The sequence below is a fragment of the Rhinopithecus roxellana genome, chromosome 8 (assembly GCF_007565055.1).
Source record: "Rhinopithecus roxellana isolate Shanxi Qingling chromosome 8, ASM756505v1, whole genome shotgun sequence".
Lineage (NCBI taxonomy): Eukaryota > Metazoa > Chordata > Mammalia > Primates > Cercopithecidae > Rhinopithecus > Rhinopithecus roxellana.
In genome coordinates, this window is record NC_044556.1 from 119,827,863 (window position 1) to 119,850,517 (window position 22,655).

General features: G+C 36.5%; 2 protein-coding genes across 8 annotated transcripts in view; one reads left to right on the forward strand and one right to left on the reverse strand.

The window, feature by feature from the left end:
• C8H1orf112 (chromosome 8 C1orf112 homolog) overlaps positions 1-22,655 on the forward strand; it is a 58,406-nt gene that overhangs the window by 20,291 nt on the left and 15,460 nt on the right. For 4 of the 7 annotated variants that reach the window (XR_004058698.1, XR_004058697.1, XM_010361082.2 and 1 more), the window contains 9 exons: positions 6,399-6,479; positions 8,159-8,223; positions 11,680-11,828; positions 12,339-12,468; positions 14,397-14,583; positions 15,385-15,467; positions 15,824-15,875; positions 17,541-17,630; positions 22,054-22,239. Coding sequence is in view for 4 of the 7 variants with exons in the window: in XM_010361082.2 (XP_010359384.2) it covers positions 6,399-6,479; positions 8,159-8,223; positions 11,680-11,828; positions 12,339-12,468; positions 14,397-14,583; positions 15,385-15,467; positions 15,824-15,875; positions 17,541-17,630; positions 22,054-22,239 (1,023 nt within the window). In the remaining 3 variants the exon portion in view is untranslated. Of the gene's footprint in view, positions 1-6,398; positions 6,480-8,158; positions 8,224-11,679; positions 11,829-12,338; positions 12,469-14,396; positions 14,584-15,384; positions 15,468-15,823; positions 15,876-17,540; positions 17,631-22,053; positions 22,240-22,655 lie in introns of those variants that run through there. The other 3 variants (XR_004058699.1, XM_030935494.1, XM_030935495.1) reach the window with 3 other exon arrangements.
• The window catches only part of SCYL3 (SCY1 like pseudokinase 3), a 58,643-nt gene continuing 58,130 nt past the window's right edge, over positions 22,143-22,655 (reverse strand). The window contains exon 15 of the mRNA XM_010361047.2: positions 22,143-22,236. The gene's annotated coding sequence lies outside the window, so the exon portion shown is untranslated. The remainder of the gene's footprint in view (positions 22,237-22,655) is intronic.

Sequence of the window (22,655 nt, forward strand, 5' to 3'; positions counted from 1 at the left end):
ATACAAAAATTAGCTGGGCACGGTGGCGGGCGCCTGTAATCCCAGCTACTCAGGAGGCTGAGACAGGAGAATCGCTTGAACCCAGGAGGTGGAGGTTGCAGTGAATCGAGATCACGCCACTGCACTCCAGCCTGGGTGACAGAGCAAGACTCCGTCTCAAAAAGAAAAAAACGAAAGTTAAAAGAGTAAAGAATGGTTATTCCATAGTCGGAGCAACCCCAAAGTCTCCTGGTTGGCCACTTTTATGGCCATTTCCTGATTTATATGCTAAACAAGGAGTAGATTATTCCCTTTCTGGGAAAGGGGTGGGCAATTCCCAGAACTAAGGGTTTCTAGAAACCCTTTGTAGATCATATAGGATTACTTCCGGTTGTTGCCAGGGTATTTGTAAACTGTGATGGAACTGATGGGAGTATCTTTTATCATGCTAATGCATTATAATTAGTGTATAATGAGCAGTGAGGACAACCAGAAGTCACTTTTGTTAACATGTTGGATTTGGTGGGTTTTGGCCGGCTTCTCTACAGCATGCTGTTTTATCAGCAAGTTCTTTGTGACCTGTGTCTTGTGTTGACCTCCCATCTCATCCTGTGACTTAGGATGCCTAACTTCCTAGAAATGCAATCCAGCAGGTCTTGGCCTCATTTTACCCAGCGCCTTTTCAAGATGGAGTCCTCTGGTTAAAACACCTGTGACATATTTGCCCCCTCCTTTTTATAAGGGAACCCTTAATCCTAAGGGTTGTAGAGGGACAGATAGATATCTTCTATAATTTCTTGGGGCTGAATAGGGATGATGATATTCCTGCCTAACTATTGGGGTCTCTTATATTCCAGGTAGAGGGGAGATCAGTCAGAAAGTGTCAGTATCATGAGGGCCATTCGTAACTCTCAGTTCCGAAAAAAGGTGATATCTGGAAGATTAGTAAGTGTTCAATTTAATAAAACATTCAGTAAGCTTACTTCGTATTCCTACACAGAGTGCAACAGCAGTGTATTCCACAACCGTAAAGCAAAATAAGTAAAATTATCCCAAGTACTAAATAAGAAGACTTTCCATGAACTGGGCAACTGTTGGAAACCAAGCTGATTCCAGTCGCCCCAGAATTAGAATACTGATCCAGATTTTCACAATTACTATCCCTCTTGTTTCTTCTGAGCAGCAGCCAGAGATCACTGGTTGGTTCACAGAAATAAGCAGGTTAGTCTAAATTGCAGGAAAAAAACTCGAAAACAACTGATGAGAAAAACACTCAAAAACACCTAATAACAAGTGTACCATAGTTGTTGAAACATAATTTTTTTTTCTCTCTCTAGTCTCCCATTTTTACTAAAGACAAATCATGATAAGACTGATTTGCTTTTTTATACTTGGCCTGATTATCTGTATAAAGTACAGCAAGAATAATGATTTTTCACATGGGCTTTTAAAAACTGGCTTTGATGGAACTCTGTTTTATAAGGAAACTCAGATAAGACTTTAAAATATGAATTAGATAAATTCCTCTCCTCTTGAGGTCCCAAGATAACTTGGGGCTCCTGGGCCTGTCAGAAAGTGACATTCTTTACTTACCACAGGTCAGGAACCCTGGCGTAAACAAGGTATGAGGCAAGTTTTCCCAAGGGCCTTTATTGGCTTTATAAGTCAAGTTTGATTCCTTAAAGGAAAGCACACTATTCCAGCCAAAGCCTTGGTAAAATAACCAGTTTATCCAGTTGTGTCCTGTTGCAAAAGAAAACATTTGTATTGCATTTATGCAAATAACTATGTTGCCATAAGTTGAGAATATTCACAAATAGGTTCCAAATTCTGGAGAAATCGGAAACAAATAGGCTCCAAATTTTATTCACAGTGATATACTTTACTCAATTGTTAAACAGCTCAAAGAAAAGCTCAGAGCAGCTCAAAAGAAAAGTTTTCTTGACTCTGAAAAATAAAACAAAGGATAAGCAACATTTAAAAAAAAAATAAAAAAAAATTACTTCAGTCTTGTTAGTTCAGTCTGTGTAGTTAACGCTTGCCCTATTTGATATCCACAAACACTCCAGCTCCTCATGAGAGTCCTCAAAATTTCTTTCCTCTATTTTAATGTCACAATTGCCAAAGTTATTGGAAACCTACATTGAAAAGCACCTGTCAAAGTCCTATAGCTGATTAAAAATTACCTTTTGATTAAAACCAGACAATTGTCTCTGGATGACAAAATGCCTTATGGCAGCCTCTGTTAAAGTCATAATTGACTAGGGATTTTGGTTACTTCTGTGGCACATAACAATTTTATATAACAATTATAACAACACTAAGTTATATCAGAATTATAGTTGTTTCCCATAATTTTGGAACACTTGCCAGTAACATTTATACAAATATAGCCCAAAGAAAGCCAGGCATCATTTTATAGTGCTTCCTGTATGATTTTTATACCAAAAAAGCCAAGTTTCACCTTTGCAATAGTGTCCTATTGTTAACCCCAATTCTTAATAAAACTGTATAGACAAATCTAATTTTAATCAGTATAAAATTTAATCGGTATAAAATCTAATTGTAGTCAGTATAACCATAAGGTATGATTCTCATAAACTGTTTACAACTCTTTACAATTTTTGTTAAAGAGTAGATTATTGCTCTTAGGAAACCCTGTTGTGATTTTTTGCAGTGTTTAATTTATGGAAAAACTGAATAATATCCCTTTAACTTTAGCCAATATGTTCACACAGATTTTTTTTTTACAAGATTAATTTTTTACAAATGTACAACTTGCTCAGACCTTCAGCATTATCCTATTTAACTTAAAACAATCCTATCCCCCTTTAATCTAGGTCAAAAATACACATTCTCATGCTCTCTTACAGTCTTTTACCAACAACACATTTCACTTTCCTTACATACCTGTAATGTAAAACTGTTTCTTCAGTAGTCTTCAATTACATATTACAATGTTAACTCTTAGCAACTTTTACTTAGGGTGGAAAACCTTGGTAAGTAAGGAATTCTAATTATGTACTAGGTATGCAGCCTAGGACACAGAACAGAAGTGCAGATAAGGTCTGACTCTTTCTGGCATAGCTAGGGGGCATGGCTAACACCACATGTCCCCAGGCCTTACCTAGAATCTGCTCCAAAGTAAGTAAGTTAAACAGTTTTCAAAAGTCAAGCAGTTTATCACCTTAAAGCATTTAGCAAACCTAATATCTAACCTTCCTAATTTAAACCACATGTCTTTATTTTGAAGATATTTTGATTTTACCAATAATCTCTAAAACTGTATTTCCCAGAAATTACTTAAGTCACATGAATTAAAAGGCATTCCACTTTTTACTTTTCTGACAAAATATTTAAGTGTTCATTATTTTTAAGCCAGTTATCAAAGCTCTTTTATATTTCACACATAATACATATAAATACACATAAGAAGAGATGCAGTAGTTATAAGATTTTTCATTTGCCAGTTTTATTTATTTATTTAGAGACAGAGTCTTGCTCTGTTGCCCATGCTGGAGTACAATGGCATGATCTTAGCTCACTGAAACCTCCACTTCCTGGGTTCAAATGATTTTCTTGCCTCAGCCTCCCAAGTAGCTGGGATTACAAGCATGAGCCAACACGCCTGGCTAATTTTTTGTGTTTTTAGTAGAGACGGGGTTTCGCCATGTTGGCCAGGCTGGTCTTGAACTCCTGACCCCAAGTGATCTGCCTGCCTCAGCCTCCCAAAATGCTAGGATTACAGGTGTGAGCCACCACACTTGGCTCATTTGCCAGTTTCTTAATTGGATTACTGGGTTTAGGGTAGAGCCCTTGGAGGAACAGGGCCAGGAAAGCATGCAGTGTCTACAGCCTAATAAGCAGGCACAGTTGGAATGCAAAACAGATCCCCAAAAATTAAGTGTCCCATTTGTATACTGGATCCTGGATTCCCAAAAGAGAAACACTATGGAACAAGGCAGTCCAATGATTTTACCATGCATTTCATTGCAAAGTAACCCAAAGCCAATCAGTCCATTCTGTGATCAGCCCATCACTCATGGGAGTTGTATCTCAGTGGGGGTTGAGGGGACGATGGGGACATCCGCATACCTTCTAGGTGGCCAAGAGCATGCTTCTGATCCAAATGTGCAAAGATCTGAGTATCCCCCTTGTGCCATTAGTTATACCCAAAAGTATATTTCCTACCTAGTTATATACCAAAGCTCTGTGAAGTAATTTCTGATACCCCCAAAGTGAAAATCATCAGATAATGCAATACAAAACAGAACACAGCCTTAGATTTTGAGAGGGATCTATCCATTTTAAATTTTGGGATTCCATGAGGAAAATAGAGGTTTTCACTTAAAAGGGATCTGTGGTGCCCTCTCTGTTTTCCGATGGAGTCCCAGGCTGTTAAAACTTGATTATCTGCTTTCAATTAAGCTGACTTAACCATGGCACTTTTTAAAACGTCCTTTTAAATCCGCTATTACCCGTCTTTAGCCATGCCAAAGTGCCAATATTTCTGGCTTTTGAAGCGAGTAACCTTCCAGGTGCTCAGAAAAAGAAAAATTTAAGACAGTTCATGGAGGGGAAGAGAATCAACAAATGGTAAAGGTCACACAGATATCAACCAGAAAGTACTCATTGCCTTTGCCAGATTGAACCTGGGCCACCAGCCATTGTAAAATGGCAAAGCCTTAGCTGCTGAGCTCCAGCACTAGGCAATTTCCATTGGAGCCCAGAGCAGCCAATTTTGAGCTTGCAAAGGCTCAAGGTAATTTTTAGAGCTAATTATAACAACCCCTAAATTCCTGTTCTTGGGATAGTAGAGATAGAGCAAGTACTGCCATGTGGTTACAAGGTCAAGCTCCTCAGGATATTTTTCAACATGTTGTCTCTGGGCAAGATGAAAGAATGGACAGTTGATCTGAGTAACAGAAAAGATAAGAAAAGGAAAGGAGAGAATGGGAGAAAAGCATTGCCTGTGGCAGGGTTGGGAAGGTGAGGAGCTCAGGGAGGCCTGAGAAAGACCCCTCCATTGCAGTGGCACTGAGTCAAGTTCAGGCAGCACTTGTCTGTAGTGAAGGGACCTTTTTCAGCAGTCCCATCAGCTCAAGTTTCCCCTTTTGGGGAGGATAAAAGCTCCCCATGTCCCATGATTCTGTACATGCCTAATCCTGTCACCCATAGCTGTCAGCAAGAGTGCAAGGCTGAGTAATCCAAAGTGAATAGCAGTTAACATCCCGTAGTGCCAAACCTGTTCTTAGCCCAGAGGGACTTTACTGAGGGGGATCTCTAACGCCCTAAATCTTAGGAAGAAGTCTAATTTTCCTAAGTTGGGCTGCAAACCAAAGTTCAGTCAAGTATCCTTTCCTTTTATTAAGAGGGGTGTTTAAACCCACCCTGTCTTAGGAGAGACTCTCAACTCCTATAAGTTAGGGCTCTAACCCAGTCCTCTTCATCACCTGGGTACCCCACCACTTAACGAAAGTTGGCCAATTGGTGCTGCAGTCTACTTTTTGGCACTGGAGGTCTCCTCAGTATTGTCCCTACGGGGTTTGCCAGGAAGTTATTACTGGAAAGGGGTCCTGATCCAGATGCCAAAAGAGGTCTGGAACTTGTGCAAGAAAGAATTCAAGGTGAATCCATAGAGTTAAGATGAAAGCAGGTTTATGAAGAAAGTAAAGGAATAAAGAATGGCTACTCCATAGGCCAAGCAGCCAAAAACGTCATATTGCATACCTATGCTAGTATTTCTATAGACTATGTTCCCAGAAATTGAACTGCTACTCAATTAAGATGTTTTAACACTTCAGCTTTTTATAATAATGTATTATTTTATGCTCCCATCAGTAGTAAAAGAAAGTGCTTGTTACCTTACTTCCTTACTAGTGCAGGGATATTTTCAGTCTTTTTAATCTTTGCTAATCAAATAACCCTCAAACTTTCCCCTTCCCAAATATGTATAATTAGGTTGTAATTTGGATATTTTTCAGTATGAATTTATTGGCAGTTTGTTTTGTCTTTTTTGTGAAATATGTTTTTATGTCTTTACCTGTTTTCTTTTATGTATCATTCTTTCTTTGATTTGTAAGACCTTTTTCTTTTGATCATCCGTTAAACTTATCCCCATGTAACAAAGAATAAGGTATTTAAATTTCTTTCACTTTCAGATCAACCAAGAAGGATCACCTCTTTTGCTATCATAGGTTAAGATTTCTTTTCAGTAATGTAGAATTTAATACTATTGTCATTTGTTATTTGCATTGCACCTAATAATTCAAAGAAGAGTTATATTTTCTTGGAAAATTTTTATACCATGTTTAAGAGGTTTTGTTTTTGGTTTTGTTTTTTAGAAAATATTGTCTCATTTGTAAGTTTAGCTAATTTTATATTCTTATTTATTATGCTTATTTCCCTTTTTGGTTCAGGATAATGCTGACTACAGATTATTTCAGAAAACACTCAAATTGTGTCGTTTTTTTGCTAACTCCCTTTTGCACTATGCTAAGGTAAGTCTTTATTATACGTTACTTTATTTAATTGTAGTCCTCTCAAAAAACGAATTATTATCCCCATTCCACAGAATAGAAAGCTCAAGCTCAGATAGCATATAACTTGATCAAGTCACATATCTAGAAACCAGTAAGGTTGGGATTTAAGTACAGATGTGATTTCTTTTTTATGGTTAGACTATGTCTTAGAAAGTAAAAGAAATAGTTTTTATTGTATTATAAGATATAGGAAAAAGCTGATGATCATTTGAAAATTTTTAAAGATTCCCCTGATGGAATTGATTTTTTCAAAAAGACAAGCAGCATAGTCAGGGAAAACTTTGCCTCCCTACACACCAAGCAAATATCAGATGGGTTACTACCCATCAAATACCATTGGTGCATTTCCCACAATGTGTCTTTGCCACTGGAATACTTTTGCCACTGGAATATTTTTGCCACTGGAATATTTTTGCCACTGGAATACTTTTGCCACTGGAATACTTTTGCCACTGGAATACTTTTGCCACTGGAATACTTTTGCCACTGGAATATTTTAAACCCTGCAAGCTGCAGGGAACCCAGTGTAAGAAGCAACCAACTACTCTTAAATGGCAGCTGCCCAGAAAGACCAATTTGGATGGCAGTGTATCAGTAGCCAGGGTACCAGCCATGGAATTCTGACTATAATAAATCATAATTGGAAACCCTTATCTTTCCTCAAAAACAGAAGAAAAGGTCAAAAACAAATTGAACACGGACAGTAGTTTTTTTAAAAACCACTAACATCTTTTACTAATAATGTTTTGTTCACTGACTGCTGTAAGCATTCTCTGCTCATCTTTGCAAATAATCTGCCTTGACAACTTTTCTGTTTATTTATTTTTTTGAGACAAAGTCTCACTCTGTTGCCCAGGCCTGAAGTGTGATGGCATGATCTCGGCTCACTGCAACCTCCGCCTCCCAGGTTCAAGCGATTCTCGTGCCTCGGCCTCCCGAGGAGCTGAGACTACAGGCGCCTGCCATCACACCTGGTTAGTTTTTGTATTTTTGGTAGAGATGGGGTTTCACCATATTGGTCAGGCTGGTCTCGAACTCCTGACCTCAGGTGATCTGTCCACCTTGGTCTCCCAAAATGCCGACATTACAGGTGTAAGCCACTGTGCCCGGTCGACAACTTTTCTGTTTGACAGTTACAACTACTATTCTGATGACTCTCAAATATGCAGGCCTCTTTAAAAATTATGACACAGTTTTTAAAGTGTGGTGGCTCATGCCTGTAATCCCAGCACTTTGGGAGGCCAAGGCGGGCGGATGACCTGAGGTCAGGAGTTCAAGAACAGCCTGGACAACATGGTGAAACCCTTCCTCTACTAAAAATACAAAAGTAGCCGGGTATCGTGATGCACGCCTGTAATCCCAGCTACCTGGGAGGCTGAGGCGTGAGAATTGCTTGAATCCGGGAGGCAGAGGTTGCAGTGAGCCGAGATCACACCATTGTACTGCAGCCTGGGCAACAAGAGTGAAACTACGTCTCAAAAAAAAAAAAAGAAAAAAAAAAGAAAAGAAAGAAAAATAATTTTTTTTAAAAAGGGGGCACATTCAGGATTTTATTTTAGTTTGCATTCCTTTGTGAGATGATATGTACTAAAAAGACACATTTTATGCAAAGAATGAATAGAGTTGTTTTATTTTAGGAATTTCTTCCTTTCCTCTCTGATTCTTGCTGTACTTTGCACCACCTGTATCTTCAGATACACAGGTAAGAAGCATGCCATATGATTATTAAGATATAACAATGCCATCTGTGCCATGCAGTGCTTAAGTACCTACCATTTTACAATAAAACAAAAATTTTTCTTAATGTTTTAGTAATTTTTATCTGCTAGCTTGAAATAATTGGAGATAGAGGCTTTTGAAAGATACATTCCACATGAGTTATGCTTATCTTTGTATTTTACTAGTACCTTATACAGGAGTGATAATTAGTAGGGTGATAAAATCCAATGGCAAATATAAATATATATATACACACAAATATACGTGTACCTTATATATGCCTTTATATTTTATATTGGCATTTTTTAATCTTTATTTTTATTTTGTTTCTATGAAGTTTAAGTCAGCCCCCATTTAAATTTAAATTTTGATACCTTTCTGTAATTCACTTTACAGGACGGTCTTTTTTCTGAAACCATATCAGAAAAGAAAGTGAATTACAGAAAGGTATCAAAATTTAGATGGGGGCTAAGCGACTTCTAAAATTGATGGTTACCTCCAAAGAGCCCTAAATTTGACACAAAATGAATTCATTTATCATCAGTCCTGTTGCAGCTTCATAATTCATTTAGTGTCCCAGACAGCTTTTTCACACCTTTCCTTCCTCAAACTTCCTGTATCTCCAACATCTTCCCAATTCCTCATTGTCAATGACCTCACTTCCTGTGTCACTGAGGAAAAATAGAAGCAATTAAAAGAGGGCTGCTGTATGTTTCCTGTAACACATCTACTATTCTATGTGTATCTAGACCCATATATTCATTCCCTCACTACCATAAGTGAACTGTGCCCCTAAGACTAGCCTCTCCATTGGGCATTGGATTTCATCCTCTCTCACAGGCTCAGTGACCTTGCACCAGCAATTATTCCCTTTCCCTCTTGCATCATCAGCCTTTCCTCCATACTGGGTCACTCTCATGAGTATACAAATATGCTGTTATTTTTCCCTTCTTAACAATACAAAACAAAATCTTTTGACTCTACATCCTCCTACAAATACCCTCTCGTTTCTCTGTCTTTCTTTACAGCAAAATTTCTAGAAGGAGTTGTCTATACCCCTGTCTCAACTCTTTTCTTGAATCTAGTCCAGTCAGGCTTTCTGCACCAACACGTCATCGAAATAGTTCTTGTTAAGGTCATGAGTGACCACCACGTTACTGCATCCACTAGTCAATTATAGTCCTTCTGTAACCTGTCAGTAGCACTTGATCCTCTTTTATGAACACTTTGTTCTTTTGGTTTCTAGGACATGTCTCACTCTTAGTTCTCTTGGTTCCAGTCTTACCATCTGCTCCTTCTCAGCCTCCCTAGCAGGTTTCTCTTCTAAGTTAAGTGTGTCCCAGCACTTACTCCTCAGGCCTGTTATCTGTCTATTATCATTTAGTCTCAAGACTTTAAATTTATATCTCCTTTAATGTCTAACCACCAATCAGGACATCTATACTAAATTGTCCCAAACTGAACTCTTGATTTCCACCCATGTCATCCTCATACCCAATAAAATCTGCTCCTTTTGTAACCTCTTTATTTCAGTTTAAGTGGCAACTTCGTTCTTCAAATTGATCAGGCCAAAAAACCTTGCTCCTTTAGCATATTCTGTCAGTGTTACCTTCAGTGTACACACGCATGCACGCACGTGCATGTACATGCACTTCTCATCACCTGAACTGCTACCATCTGATCTGACCCACTATTATTTTCTTGCCTGGATTTTGCAAAAAAGTTTATATCTTTGCCTCACGCTAGTTTGTTCTCCACACAGTAGCCAAAATGAGTGATAAAAAACACAAATCAAATGATGTGACTTCTTTGCTCAACCCTCAGATGACTTTCATCAATAGAACTTCTTGTCTTTCTCTCCTTGTTTTATTTTTTTTCTCTGCAGCACTGAATTAACCTCTGCTATATTATGTATTTACTTGTACACTTGTCTGTTAACTGTCCCCTTTCATTAGAATTGTAAACTCTATAAAGACAGTGACTTGGTATATTCTCTTTATTACTGTATCACTCACTCGTGGAACAGTGCATGGCATGTATACATAGGCACTTAGTAAACATTTATCAAATTAATTTAAAAATATTTGAAAAAATAAATTCTTGCAATGATGCTCAGTAGATGTCATTCAAGTCTGGAATTTCATTACTATGTTTTATTTGTATATGTCTTTTATTTACTTGTAATTAATCCTCACAATAACTCAGAATCAATGTCACAAATGACGAAACTGAGTCTCAGGAAGGGCAAATGAATGAACCAAAGTCATGTAACTAATTGACAGATTGGTGCTTTTTCCATCACTCTACAAAAACCTCAAGTGTTTATCTTAAGTGCATACTTTAAAATGCTGTTATCCTCTGCTAGACAGAGTTTTCTTATGTATTGTCAAGTATACAATTAATGTGGCAAAAAATATAGAATACATATCTTAGTTCACATAAGTTTTGATTGAACTTTAGTTTAAAACCCAGTTACTGAGACATTTTCATGAAATAGTCTTTCCATTCTTCTTCAGTGTTAGTATATGGTTTATTTCTTGTAAAGCTCTTGCTTCTGAGAAACTGAGTATTAATTCATAGTAAATTCAGCGTTCTGCCTATTTAAAAACAACTTTTTTTTTTTTCTTTTTTGAGACGGAGTTTCGCTCTTGCTGCCCAGGCTGGAGTGCAGTGGCGCGGTCTTGGCCTCCCAAAGTGCTGGGATTACAGGTGTGAGTCACCATGCCCGGCATTTTGTTTGTTTGGTTGGTTGGTTGTTTTTTTTTTTTTGAGACAGAGTTCACTCTCCCACCCAGGCTGGAGTGCAATGGCACGGTCTTGGCTCACGGCCAATCTCCGCCTTCCAGTTTTAAGCGATTCTCGTGCCTCAGCCTCCCGAGTAGCTGGGATTACAGGCATGCACCACCACACCCAGCTAAGTTTTGTATTTTTTAGTAGAGACGGGGTTTCACCATGTTGGCGAGGCTGGTCTTGAACTCCTGACCTCAGGCAATCCACACGCCTCAGCCTCCCAAAGTGCTGGGATTTGACAGGCGTGAGCCACCACGCTCCACCTAAAAACAGCTTTTAATAGAAATAAGCTAGAATTTATCAGAAATAATCTTTTCAATATGTATTTTCACTTTTGATTTAAGATAGATTTTTATAGTATTTTTAAGGATACCATTGTCAAAATGGTATCAGTGCCTCAAAGCAACAAAGATTTCTCTAAGATTATCAGCTTCTCATTTTATAGAATTATAGCTATGTTTGGTTTAGAGATCTTGATCCAATTCTGGTATCAATTTAGTACTTGGAATTTTGTTTTATAAAATGCACACTTATTTTTAAAAATTTAGTTTTTGATGTATTTTTACTACTAGAACATCAGTTTATAGTACTTACTCTACCTAAAATTATAAGATAGCTATTAATGAGTTTTTTTTCTCTCCCTTTCCAGCAAGTTTCCTCCAAGCCTTTATGCTACCAGGATTTCTAAAGCACACCAAGAGGAAATAGAAGGTGCTTTCCTAGTGACACTGGATCCACTTATCAGTCAGCTGCTCACATTTCAACCTTTTGTGCAGGTGGTTTTGGATAGTAAATTAGGTAAGCTTCAAAACAGATTTAATGGTAAATCATCTATTACGACATGTTAGAGACAGTGATTTCCCCTAACCATTCTTTTTTACAATTAAGAAATTTTTATTAAGTTTCTTTTAGTTTCTTTTCTTGAAACATATTTCTTATTTAAAAATTATACCTGGCTGGGCACAGTGAATCATGCCTGTAATCCCAGCACTTTGGGAGACTGAGGCGGGGAGATCACCTGAGGTCAGGAGTTCAAGACCAGCCTGACCAATATGGTGAAACCCCATCTCTACTAAAAGTACAAAAATTAGCTGGGTCTGGTGGCATGTACCTATAGTCCCAGCTACTTGGGAGGCTGAGGCAGGAGAATCTCTTGAACCCAGAAGGTGGAGGTTGCAGTGAGCTGAGATTGCACCACTGCACTCCAGGCTGGGTGACAGAGTAAGACTCTGTCTGAAAAAAAAAAAAAAATTCCTTTACGTATTAATCAGGTTTCTGCTGAATTAATGTGTTTTTATTACATGTAAGACCTGCCATGTGAACTACAGTTTCCACAATGTCTTCTTCTGGTTGTTGTCATGGATAAGCTGCCATCTCAGCCTAAGGAAGTGCAAACCCTGTGGTGCACAGACAGCCAGGCCTCAGAAACTACAACCAGGTAGCAAACATGTTTTTATCCAGTCACATTATCAATGGTTGAGAATGCCCTGTTGTTTGGAATGGTCTTGAAATTAAGTTTTGTTTTTTTTTTAATCAGATATTTATGTTAATAGTTATTGTGTAGACCTCATATGTGTGTGCCACACACACATATATATTGCTACTATATAACAGTAGATAAATATAAAACATATAAACCTCTATTAGATGCTAAAAATATTTTAATGTTTTAATTTTGTTTAGTATTGCTTAATGGTCAGCATTATAAACATTGATTGTAATAGAGTAGCTGTAAGTAGAAGCATTTAAAAATGAGCTCTGGTAAATAGAACACTAGACTATAGGTGTGTATATATATATATATATGGTATATCCTGGCAAATTTTACCTTTAATCATCTTCCTTGCCAACACCATAGTCCACGCTCTAGTTTCTTTCCTCCCAGATTACTCTGTGCTCTAATTTTTCACCTCTTCCTTTATCCCATTCTGTGTACATAACATTTATGTCCTGTCAGAGAAATTCACTGTCAAAGAAATTCCTTAAAGGAGAATTTTTGTGGACATTTTTTGCATCATTTACTAACTGTTTATCTTAGTACTGAGTTACACAAAGTCAGAGTTCCTCAAGTAACTTGAAACTTAAATAGCTAAATTAGATATTAAATGGAAAACAAAATAAGTAGCAGAAAAGGAGGAGTCATTTTAAGATTAAAATGGTTGAAGAAACTTAGAGGATTTAAACAACAAATTAAAAATAGTCAAGTTATGGGCAGGGTGTAGTGGCTCATGCCTGTAATCCCAGCATTTTGGGAGGCCGAGGCAGGAAGATCACTTGAGCCCAGGAGTTGGAAGACCAGCCTGGGCAACATAGTGAGACCTCATCCCTAGAAAAAATTTAAAAATTAGCCAGGACAGCTGGCACACACCATTGGTCCCAGTTACTTAGGAGGCTAAGGTAGGAGAGAATCACTTGAGCCCAGGAGGCTGAAGCTGCAGTGAGCCATGGTCATGCCAGTGCACTCCAGCCTGGGTGACAGAGCAAGACCCTGCTCCAAACAAAACAAAACAAAACTGTCGAATTGTAAGTACGTAAAGAAGACAAAAGCACGAGTAAAAGGAAGACATAAATCAGGAGTGTGACGGAAGCAAGGAATATTTGTTGAAAATGAATACAGGAATGAGGAGGAAAAGTAGAAGATGGCAACAGTATGGGACAGGCTTTTATTCCAAAGCTGAGAAGTTCTAACATTATGCTTCAGTTTTTGAGCAGAATAGAAGCTCAGAGCCAGGTTTAGGGAGACTAACCTCATCATGGTACACAGAATGGGATAAAGGAAGAGGTGAAAAATTAGAGCACAGAGTAATCTGGGAAGAAAGAAACTAGAGGGTGGACTATGGTGTTGGCAAGGAAGATGATTAAAGGTAACATTTGCTAGGATATACCTTATATATATACCTATAGTCTAGTGTTCTATTTATCAGAGCTCATTTTTACATGCTTCTACTTACAGCTACTCTATTACAATCAATGTTTATAATGCTGACCATTAAGCAATACTGAACAAAATTAAAATATTAAAATATTTTTAGCATCTAATATAGGCTTATATATTTTATATCTATACTGTTATAAAGTAGCAATATATATTGTCTACACAATATTAGCAATATCTGATTAAAAAATGTTTTTTGACACACCATATGAAGTCTACACAATAACTATTAACATAAATATCTGATTAAAAATTTTCTTTGACACTGTATTTTCCTTTTATGTGTGCATATTCACACATGTTGGAAACTTGCCGAGTATACCTCTTGAAATTTTTCTTTGCTTAAACAACCTTCCATGTTACATATTATTATACTTGCTAATTAGTAAATGTTATTAACGTTGGGTTCAATGTTCTCAATTTCTCTGCAGGATATCTCTACTCAAAGCCATTTTCTACAGTTTTGAGCAGTGTTCTGGTGAACTCTCTCTACCTGTTCATTTACAGGGATTAAAGAGTAAGGGGAAAGCTGAGGTGGCTGTCACATTGTATCAGCATGTTTGTGTTCATCTGTGTACATTTATTACTTCCTTTCATCCCTCACTGTTTGCTGAACTGGTAAGCTTATTACTTACTGTGCTAAGCTAAGGTTACACTTTTGCTTTCTCTTCACTGAAATTATGATTCATATACAGAAGAAAGTGTGGGAATCTTAACGTGTATTTGTTTTGAATGAAACTTAGTTGTGTCCTAGAAAATGATAATCCTAGATTCCTATATTGTATAGATCTAATATTTGGCTAAAATATTTGAGAAAACATTTTGGGTGGGGAGGTATGCAAAGACAATGTGAGAAGAGGAAAAAATATGTGGTACTTAAGTAAGTTTCAAAAGAAAAATTAATAGCTTGTAGTACCAGGGCTCTTATAGATCTCAGATATAATGTAGATTTTCAAAAAATAGAATTTGATTCGAAAAGAGGTTAAGAAATTCTAGGAATTTGATACTTGTAATATCTGAAATTTAAGTATCAGTAGCATTTCAGATATTACATACTATCTAGCACCTATTAAATATTGTATGTGAATAAAAGCAGAAAGAAGAGTATAGGCATATATGTTATTTATGTTGTTTTGAATATTTCAGGCTGCTTAGAGAATCTTTGTGGATCCTCGTGATTGAGTTACCACATTTAAAACCATGTTGAACTCTCCATAGCACAGCACAGTACTTAATGTATAGTAGGTGCTCAATAAATATTGAGGGAATGGCAGTGTCCTTTCAGATACTAGAAAGTAGAACTTTCCCATTGAGGATCTGTTATTTGGATTCTGATAGTGCTTTCTTGTTTTATTTTGAGAAATATAATACTATTATTGTGAATTTTAGTATTTAAATAATTTTTCTGTTTTTGATTAGGATGCTGCTCTGCTGAATGCTGTACTTAGTGCTAATATGATCACCTCTTTGTTAGCTATGGATGCATGGTGCTTCCTTGCTCGGTACAACATACTTGCTTTTTCTTTGGATTGGTTATTAGTAGTGACTGACAGTAAATAATTTTATAATTGTAAGTTTATAGAAAAACTATGTTTCAATAATCCTTTAATAATAATTCCCAAAATGCTTTGATTTCATATTACAGCATTAAATTAGGAAACAAGTTCTCTTCTTTCTTTGGTTCAAGCCAATAGATGAGTACTGTTTAGGGAGTTTTGTATATTGTGATACTATTTGGTCATGGAAGTAATGGCAGTTTTTAATGTCCTCATCAGAATATTTAGTGCTTTATGCAAGTTCATCTCCTTGTGTTTCTGAGTAATTGTATAAACCCAGTTGCCTTCTCTTTATATTGCAGATATGGGACTGCTGAACTCTGTGCACACCATGTCACCATAGTGGCTCATCTGGTGCGTAGAATTACAAGGCCTAAAATACCCACTCTCTATGCAGTTCCTCTGGGGATATGATAATCTTTAAGAATGTGAATATCAGCGGGAGAAATATCATAGTAACAAGATTGTTTTGACAGTCTTTGTCCTGTATTAATGCTGATGCTTATAAGAAGGATGTACTGAAAAACTGTTAACGTGAAACTAGGGATGTTTTCTCATATTCTCAGGATTTTATGTAATTTCAGTAATTGTTCTGGGAAGGAAAGACTAGGTTGAGATTACATTTAAAATTGAATACAAAGTAGAAAATAAGAGCGATTTATAATTGATGGCCAAGAGGTCTCTCTCCTCTGTCTCTCTAATATGCCTTAGACAAGCTGATCCTTGATTTTGTTGTATTTTTTTTTAAGTCAAGATGATTTGAGGGGAACTTGAATTTGACAGTGATAGATGCTTTTGGCAAAAGAAGTCATGTTTTATGAATGGGTACACAGAGAAAATGATTTAATAATGATTTCATCTTTTTAACATTAACATTTTTTGCTTTTAAATTCTGAGGTGTTTTATGTGTTCCATATAAGATGATTATGACCTATTTGTTACGTATTTTTGTCCCTGGCCTTTAAGATCTTATGTGGGCCGTACATCTTTTACTGTCTACTAGTCTTATTGTATCTTATATTTCTTGGTTTACCTTTAAAGGATTTTGTAGATCAGATCCAGTGAGGTGTATAATATCCTGAACAGCTGACATCTATGTCTCCATGGCTGATAGTCTGGATTATCACTTACTCACTTTACTAAATTCTTAACATATCTTTCACAAAGCAGATAAAGAGTGATTTTTATGTTATGTGTTTTATGTCTCAGGTTTCCTTTAAATAAAAGCTTCTCAGTGCATTATGGTGTAGGAATGGATTTCTTCTAGTTCATTATGATAGAAATTGATTCTAGGATGGAATGATAGTATATTATGATAGGAACTGATAAAATTGAGTTTATAACATTTTTTTGTTAGTGGTGGTTTTTTTCTTAGAGACAGGGTCTCATTCTGTCACCCAGGCTAGAATGCAGTGGTGTGCAATCATAGTTCACTACAGCCTCAAACTTCTGGGTGCAAATGGTCCTCCTCCTTCACCTTCCTGAGTAGCTGGGACTACAGGCATGCACCACTATACCCAGCTCATTTTTAAAACTTTCTGTGGATATGGGGTTCTTGCTGTGTTGTCCAGGCTAGTCTCAAACTCCTGGGCTCAAGCAGTCCTTCCACCTTGGCCTCTCAAAGTGCTGGGATTATAGTTGCGAACGACCACACTCAGCCCCTATAATGTCTTTTAATAAAGCTTCTGTCTTGTAGAGTTTTATCTACCTCTCTATTATTGTAGTTAGATCTTAAAAAGTTCCATGAATTGTCTTTGGACTGACATACCAAGTTATCAAAATGATAATTACAAATAGAAATTACAGTGTTATTTTTAAATATAATGTCAAAATTTCAATCTCATTCTAAATTTAGATTCATTGAAGATAAAAAAGAAAAGCCCCAAATTAAAAGTCAATATTACTACAATCTTTTCCCCTAGAAAGAGCTGCTATTAATATTTTGGCATATTCTCTTCTTGTAAAAATTCTGATTCTAAATTAGTCAATCTCTCCTCTCTTTCTCATGTCTTTTTCCAGATAAAATCATGCCCTGGAGAATGTTATCAACTCATGAACCTATCAATACTGTTGAAGCGTCTCTTTTTCTTCATGGCCCCACCCCATCAGGCAAGGAAGCATATCATCTTTGTCACTGTCTATGAACCTGCTCAGAGTTGGATTCAGACTCCTTTGATAGCCTTTTTTTTTCCGTTTTAAAAATTTTATTTTATTATTTTTTTGAGACAGAGTCTCGCTCTGTCACCCAGGCTGGTTGTACGGTGGCTCAACCATAGCTCACTGCAGCTCCAACTTACCGGGCTCAAGCAATCCTCCCACCTCAGCCTCCTGAGTAGCTGGGACTACAGGCACACACCACTACGCCTGGCTAATTTTTTAAAAAATTGTTTGTAGAGACTGGGTCTCACTATGTTACCTAGGCTGGTCTCAAACTCCTGGGCTCAAGTGATCCATCTCTGCCTTCCAAAGTGCTGAGATTGCAGGTGTGAGCCACTCTGCCTGGCCTTGCCTCCATTTATTTTAAATTTAAATATTGGTGTGATCTAAGTATAAATTTTTGACATGTTGAGTGCTTTGTTTATTGCTTTCAGCTGGGTATAGATTTTGATGTCCTTGCTTCAAGTTATAATAATTATTCTAATTCCATCTTCCTGAAATAGATCTTTCCCCTTATTTTTCATATATATTTGAGATACATGAAATGAAATGGTTCTATATCCCCTGCCCCTTTTATTTTGAAGAGCTAGAATATTATTTTTGTTCTTAATGGTCTTTACTTACATAAACCTGTGTGGCCTAGTGCAGTCCCTCAGACTGGTCACATCGGAACTCTTGTATGAGCTCTTTTAAAAATATAAGTTCCTGGACTGTAATCTGTGGATGGGTGGGTATGGAGGCATGGGTGTGAAGTAAGGCTCAATAATTGGTTTTTGTTCGTACTATCATTAAGTTCCTATGTGAGTCAGACTTGGGTCTAAGCTTGGGAACCACTAGATTAGTGAAGGGGATTAGAATTTAAGGTCCTGTGGTCCTTGCTTTGAATCCTGGCATACCATGACCTTGGGCAAGTCATCCTTTCTGAACTTCATTTTCCTTGTCTGCAAAACAGAAGATATGTATAACTATTTTGAAAAAGTTTGTAAAGACTTGGAACTAATACATGGAAAACAGCATAGTGCTAGGTTTAAGAGGGTGCTCAGTAAATGCTAGGAGTTATTTCTGACTAGGGTTTTTGCCCCAAGTCCAAGTCTGTTCCTGCCCTAGAGTGGTTGGTCAGGAACCAGAGGTACTACAATACCTCTTAGCCGTCTTTTTCTTAAAGGTAGCCCCACCTATTAGCCCTCTAAGAGCATAGGAAGCTTGCTTCCAAAAGAATTTTCTACTCCAGATCTCTTAGAAGAAGTGGGACTGGGAGGGAAAGGGTCACATGTCATAAGACTTTAAGAAAGTCACTTTCCTTTTTTTTTAGACACAGTGTCTGGTTATGTTGCCCAGGCTGGTCTCAAACTTGAATTCAAACAATCCTCATGCCTTGGCATCCCAAAGTGCTGGGATTAGAGGTGTGAGCCATTGAGCTCAACCGTCACTTTCCTTTTAACCTCAATTTTCTTATTTATACAACAGGAATAAAATTATTTTCCCAAAGTGGTTGTGAAAATTTTAACTTTTAAAATAATGTAACTCAGAATGAATTAGCTATGAGGCCTAGAAGCAGTGTTCTAAATTAGATAAATTATAGTCTATGCCTGGAGATCTCTTACTCTCAATTTTCTAAATTTTTCCAAATGAGGCTATCAGATATATAAATTATAGATAAATGAAGGGTTACTTTTAATTTGTATCTTCAGTTATCGAATGCAGATTTTCTTTATGTACAAGTTATTGTGATAAAACTTAAGAAACCTGAATCTGAATACCTATTCTGAGAGTCTTTAGGAGAGTTAATTATAAAATTGAGATAGATAATAATACTCATATGGCAGTTAAGAAACTTGATAAGATATAGAATATACATATGGCATGAAAAGACCATTTAACAAATGTTAGGTCTCCTCTCCTGTTTGGCTCTTTTTTTTTTTTTTTTTTTTTTTTTTTTTTTTACCCCTTAAGACATTATCCTTTCTCTTAAAGGAAGGAGGATGGGAAATAATATTTTTGAGACTGTACCAGGCCAGGCACTTAATTCATTTAGTCCTTACAGCAGCCTCGTGAGATAGATAATATTGTGTCCATTTGACAGATGAAGAAACAGTAGCTCGAGGAAATTAAATAACTTCCACAAATTCACACCTAACAGCTGATCTGGGATGCTGAGGCAGGAGGATCGGAGGATCGTTTTATTTAGCCCAAAGTTCAAGTCCAGCCTGGACAACATAGCAGGACTCTCTTTACAGCTTGGAAACCACTGCACTATCTCATGATATCTCAAGGAACATAAAATCTAGTATAAACTATAAATTTATAAAGATACTCATATTAAAGACTGGTTTGTGATGAATGCCAAAACTGAGGCACAAATCAAATGTTGTTGGGTGTTCGTAGCTGAGACAGTCATTTCTGAAGAGGTGCAGCATGGGAACAGGTAGGCATAGGAGTTGCAGTTGATGGCATTTGAGGTACGTGTTACAGGATGAATGTGGAAGGTGGTGGGAATAGAGAAGCAAAGGCAAGAAAGCATATTAGAGAAAAAAGGAGAAGTGAGCAATGAAACTTGAAATAATTTTCAGCTATTTGCATACAAGATGTTGTCTTTTTAAATAGTAAAATAAGAACCCAAATTTTTTTTACTAGTGATGTAGCCTTAACCTAAATGAAAATAGTTAATCCCAGTATGGTGATAATATACTTTAAAAAACAAAAGTGTCTATGATACTAATTTGGAAGAAAATGCTGATAAAAATAGATGTTAGAATGCATTTCCTGTTTTAATATGAGGGGTAATTATTGAATATCACATTATTTCTTTCAGTATGTAACTATTAATAGTATTCCATTTTATCAAGAAAAGCAAAAATACAAGGAGGTTACCTACTTGAGGGGAAAGTATTTAATATGCCTTATCTAAGCACACTGATAGTTTGTACTATCTTTTTAATGTAAAGTAAAAATTACTGCATTTATATTTTAAACCACAAGTGTATTTTTTCTTTCCAATTTTAAGAAGGGAAGTCATAATTCTCTGTGTATTATTCCCTTATACTTTAGTCTTTTATGAACTATTTTGTCATAGCAGTTTTAAGTCTTTAGAATTGTGTTGAAACCAGGGTTTTCAACCTCAGAATAGAATCTTGAACTCTTTCTGTAACAAATTTTGGCAATACCTACCCTTTTATGTTGTCCAGGATATTAGATTTTTAGTTTCTATTTTGGAAAGGGGAGTAGTTCACTCACTTACTGGACTTTATTATAAAGAACGGTGATACTAGAACTGATGTTTACCAGTTGGCACAGTTCTCTTGGCTTTCCTGATGTAGTTTGCTTTTATGAATAAAGCTGCTTTTTATAATAGACACTCGCTCATCAAGGGATCTGTTTTTCTGGCTGTAGCCTTTGTCACAGCAGATAGCCACATGATTTCTAGCTTGTATTGACAAGTAAATATTTTCCACAAAAGAAGTATAATTGAAATACAAATACAGTATATGACGGAAAAGTTTCTCTGTCAGATTTAATTTTTTTTGGTGGGTTTTTAGTTTTTGGTGTAGGAAAAGTTTTCATCAAGTAGATTTTGAATATTTTAAATTGAATTATTCTACTTCTTAGAAAATACACTAATATACTTCCTAGTTGGATTATATTTATTTTAATCATTAAATGCACCATTGGTTTTACCATTTTTCCACCAAAAACTGATTCAGCATTTAAACTGTTTCTTAGAACTTTTGTTTTCTATTTTTATCTAGTATGTAACATCTGCATTTTAACAAAACAGTACTTTTCTGTTAACCTGGTAAGCACTTTGAATTGTTATTTCAGTGGTGGAATGGATTTGCCAACCACATTCTTTTTGCTTTGTGGCTTACCTTTGTGAAACTGATTTAGTATCTTGTCTAAAGTGGGGCAGAACCAGCTAACTCAGTTTAAAGCTGAATCTTTGCTGCTTTAAGTTCTCGGCTATAATCAAGTGAGATAATAGTAAGCTATGAAGGTTGACTAAATCCAGTTTGTATATTTGGAATATTACTTTTGACTTAACTACAAGGTGAGGAGTATACAGAAAAATAAGACTTACTGGTAAGTAGGAGCATGATAAGATATCTGACATAACTAATAATGAAATACATTATTTAATGTCTTAGTGCATTTATATCGTGCTCCACTTAAGCTGTGTTTTTGTTTTGGAAACCAGTGCAGTGTCAACAATAATAATAATAAGGTATGTTCATTTATGTTACCTTGGTCTGGAACATAGATATTACGGTACTATTAAAAAGCGTTCTTGAAATATTAAATGTGGAAACAAATACTTAGCTTTTGTGTATCCATTCCTCTGACTTGTCTCATATTACTCTTCTTTAACAATTTATTTCAGCTGGAGTTTATCCATAAATTTTCCCCAAAAGAAGCAGAAAATCTGCCTCTGTGGCAGCATATTTCCTTCCAGGCATTACCTGCTGAGCTTAGGAAACAGACTGTCCATGAGGTCTCCACAGTAGGCACAGCAGAATGCAGGAAATGGCTGAGCAGCAGTCGTACTTTGGGAGAACTAGAATCTCTGGTAAGATAATAATTTTGATTAATTGTATTCATTCAGCAGCTATTTATTGAGCATTGTTTTAGGTAATGGGGATAGGTTGTTAATAACAAGCACACAGGCTCTGTAATCTGTTTCTGTTAGAACCTAGTAAGATTTTCAGATTTCTACATCGTAAAAGAATCTGTGAGAAACGTACTGTTATTTTAATTGACGTATTTTATTGGGGGGTTGTTTCCTATGTTGCTTAAGACATGTTGAGACATGATCAAACACACTATGGAACACTTCACTTGTGTATTTTTGCTGATGCATCTTGGGATTAGGCAGATGTAATTCTTCCATTCGACAAAATACAACCCCCATTTTATGCGAACTTTGAACCTTTATGTATCTTTTACATACAATGTTCCCTCATAAAATAATGGAATAATAAAAAG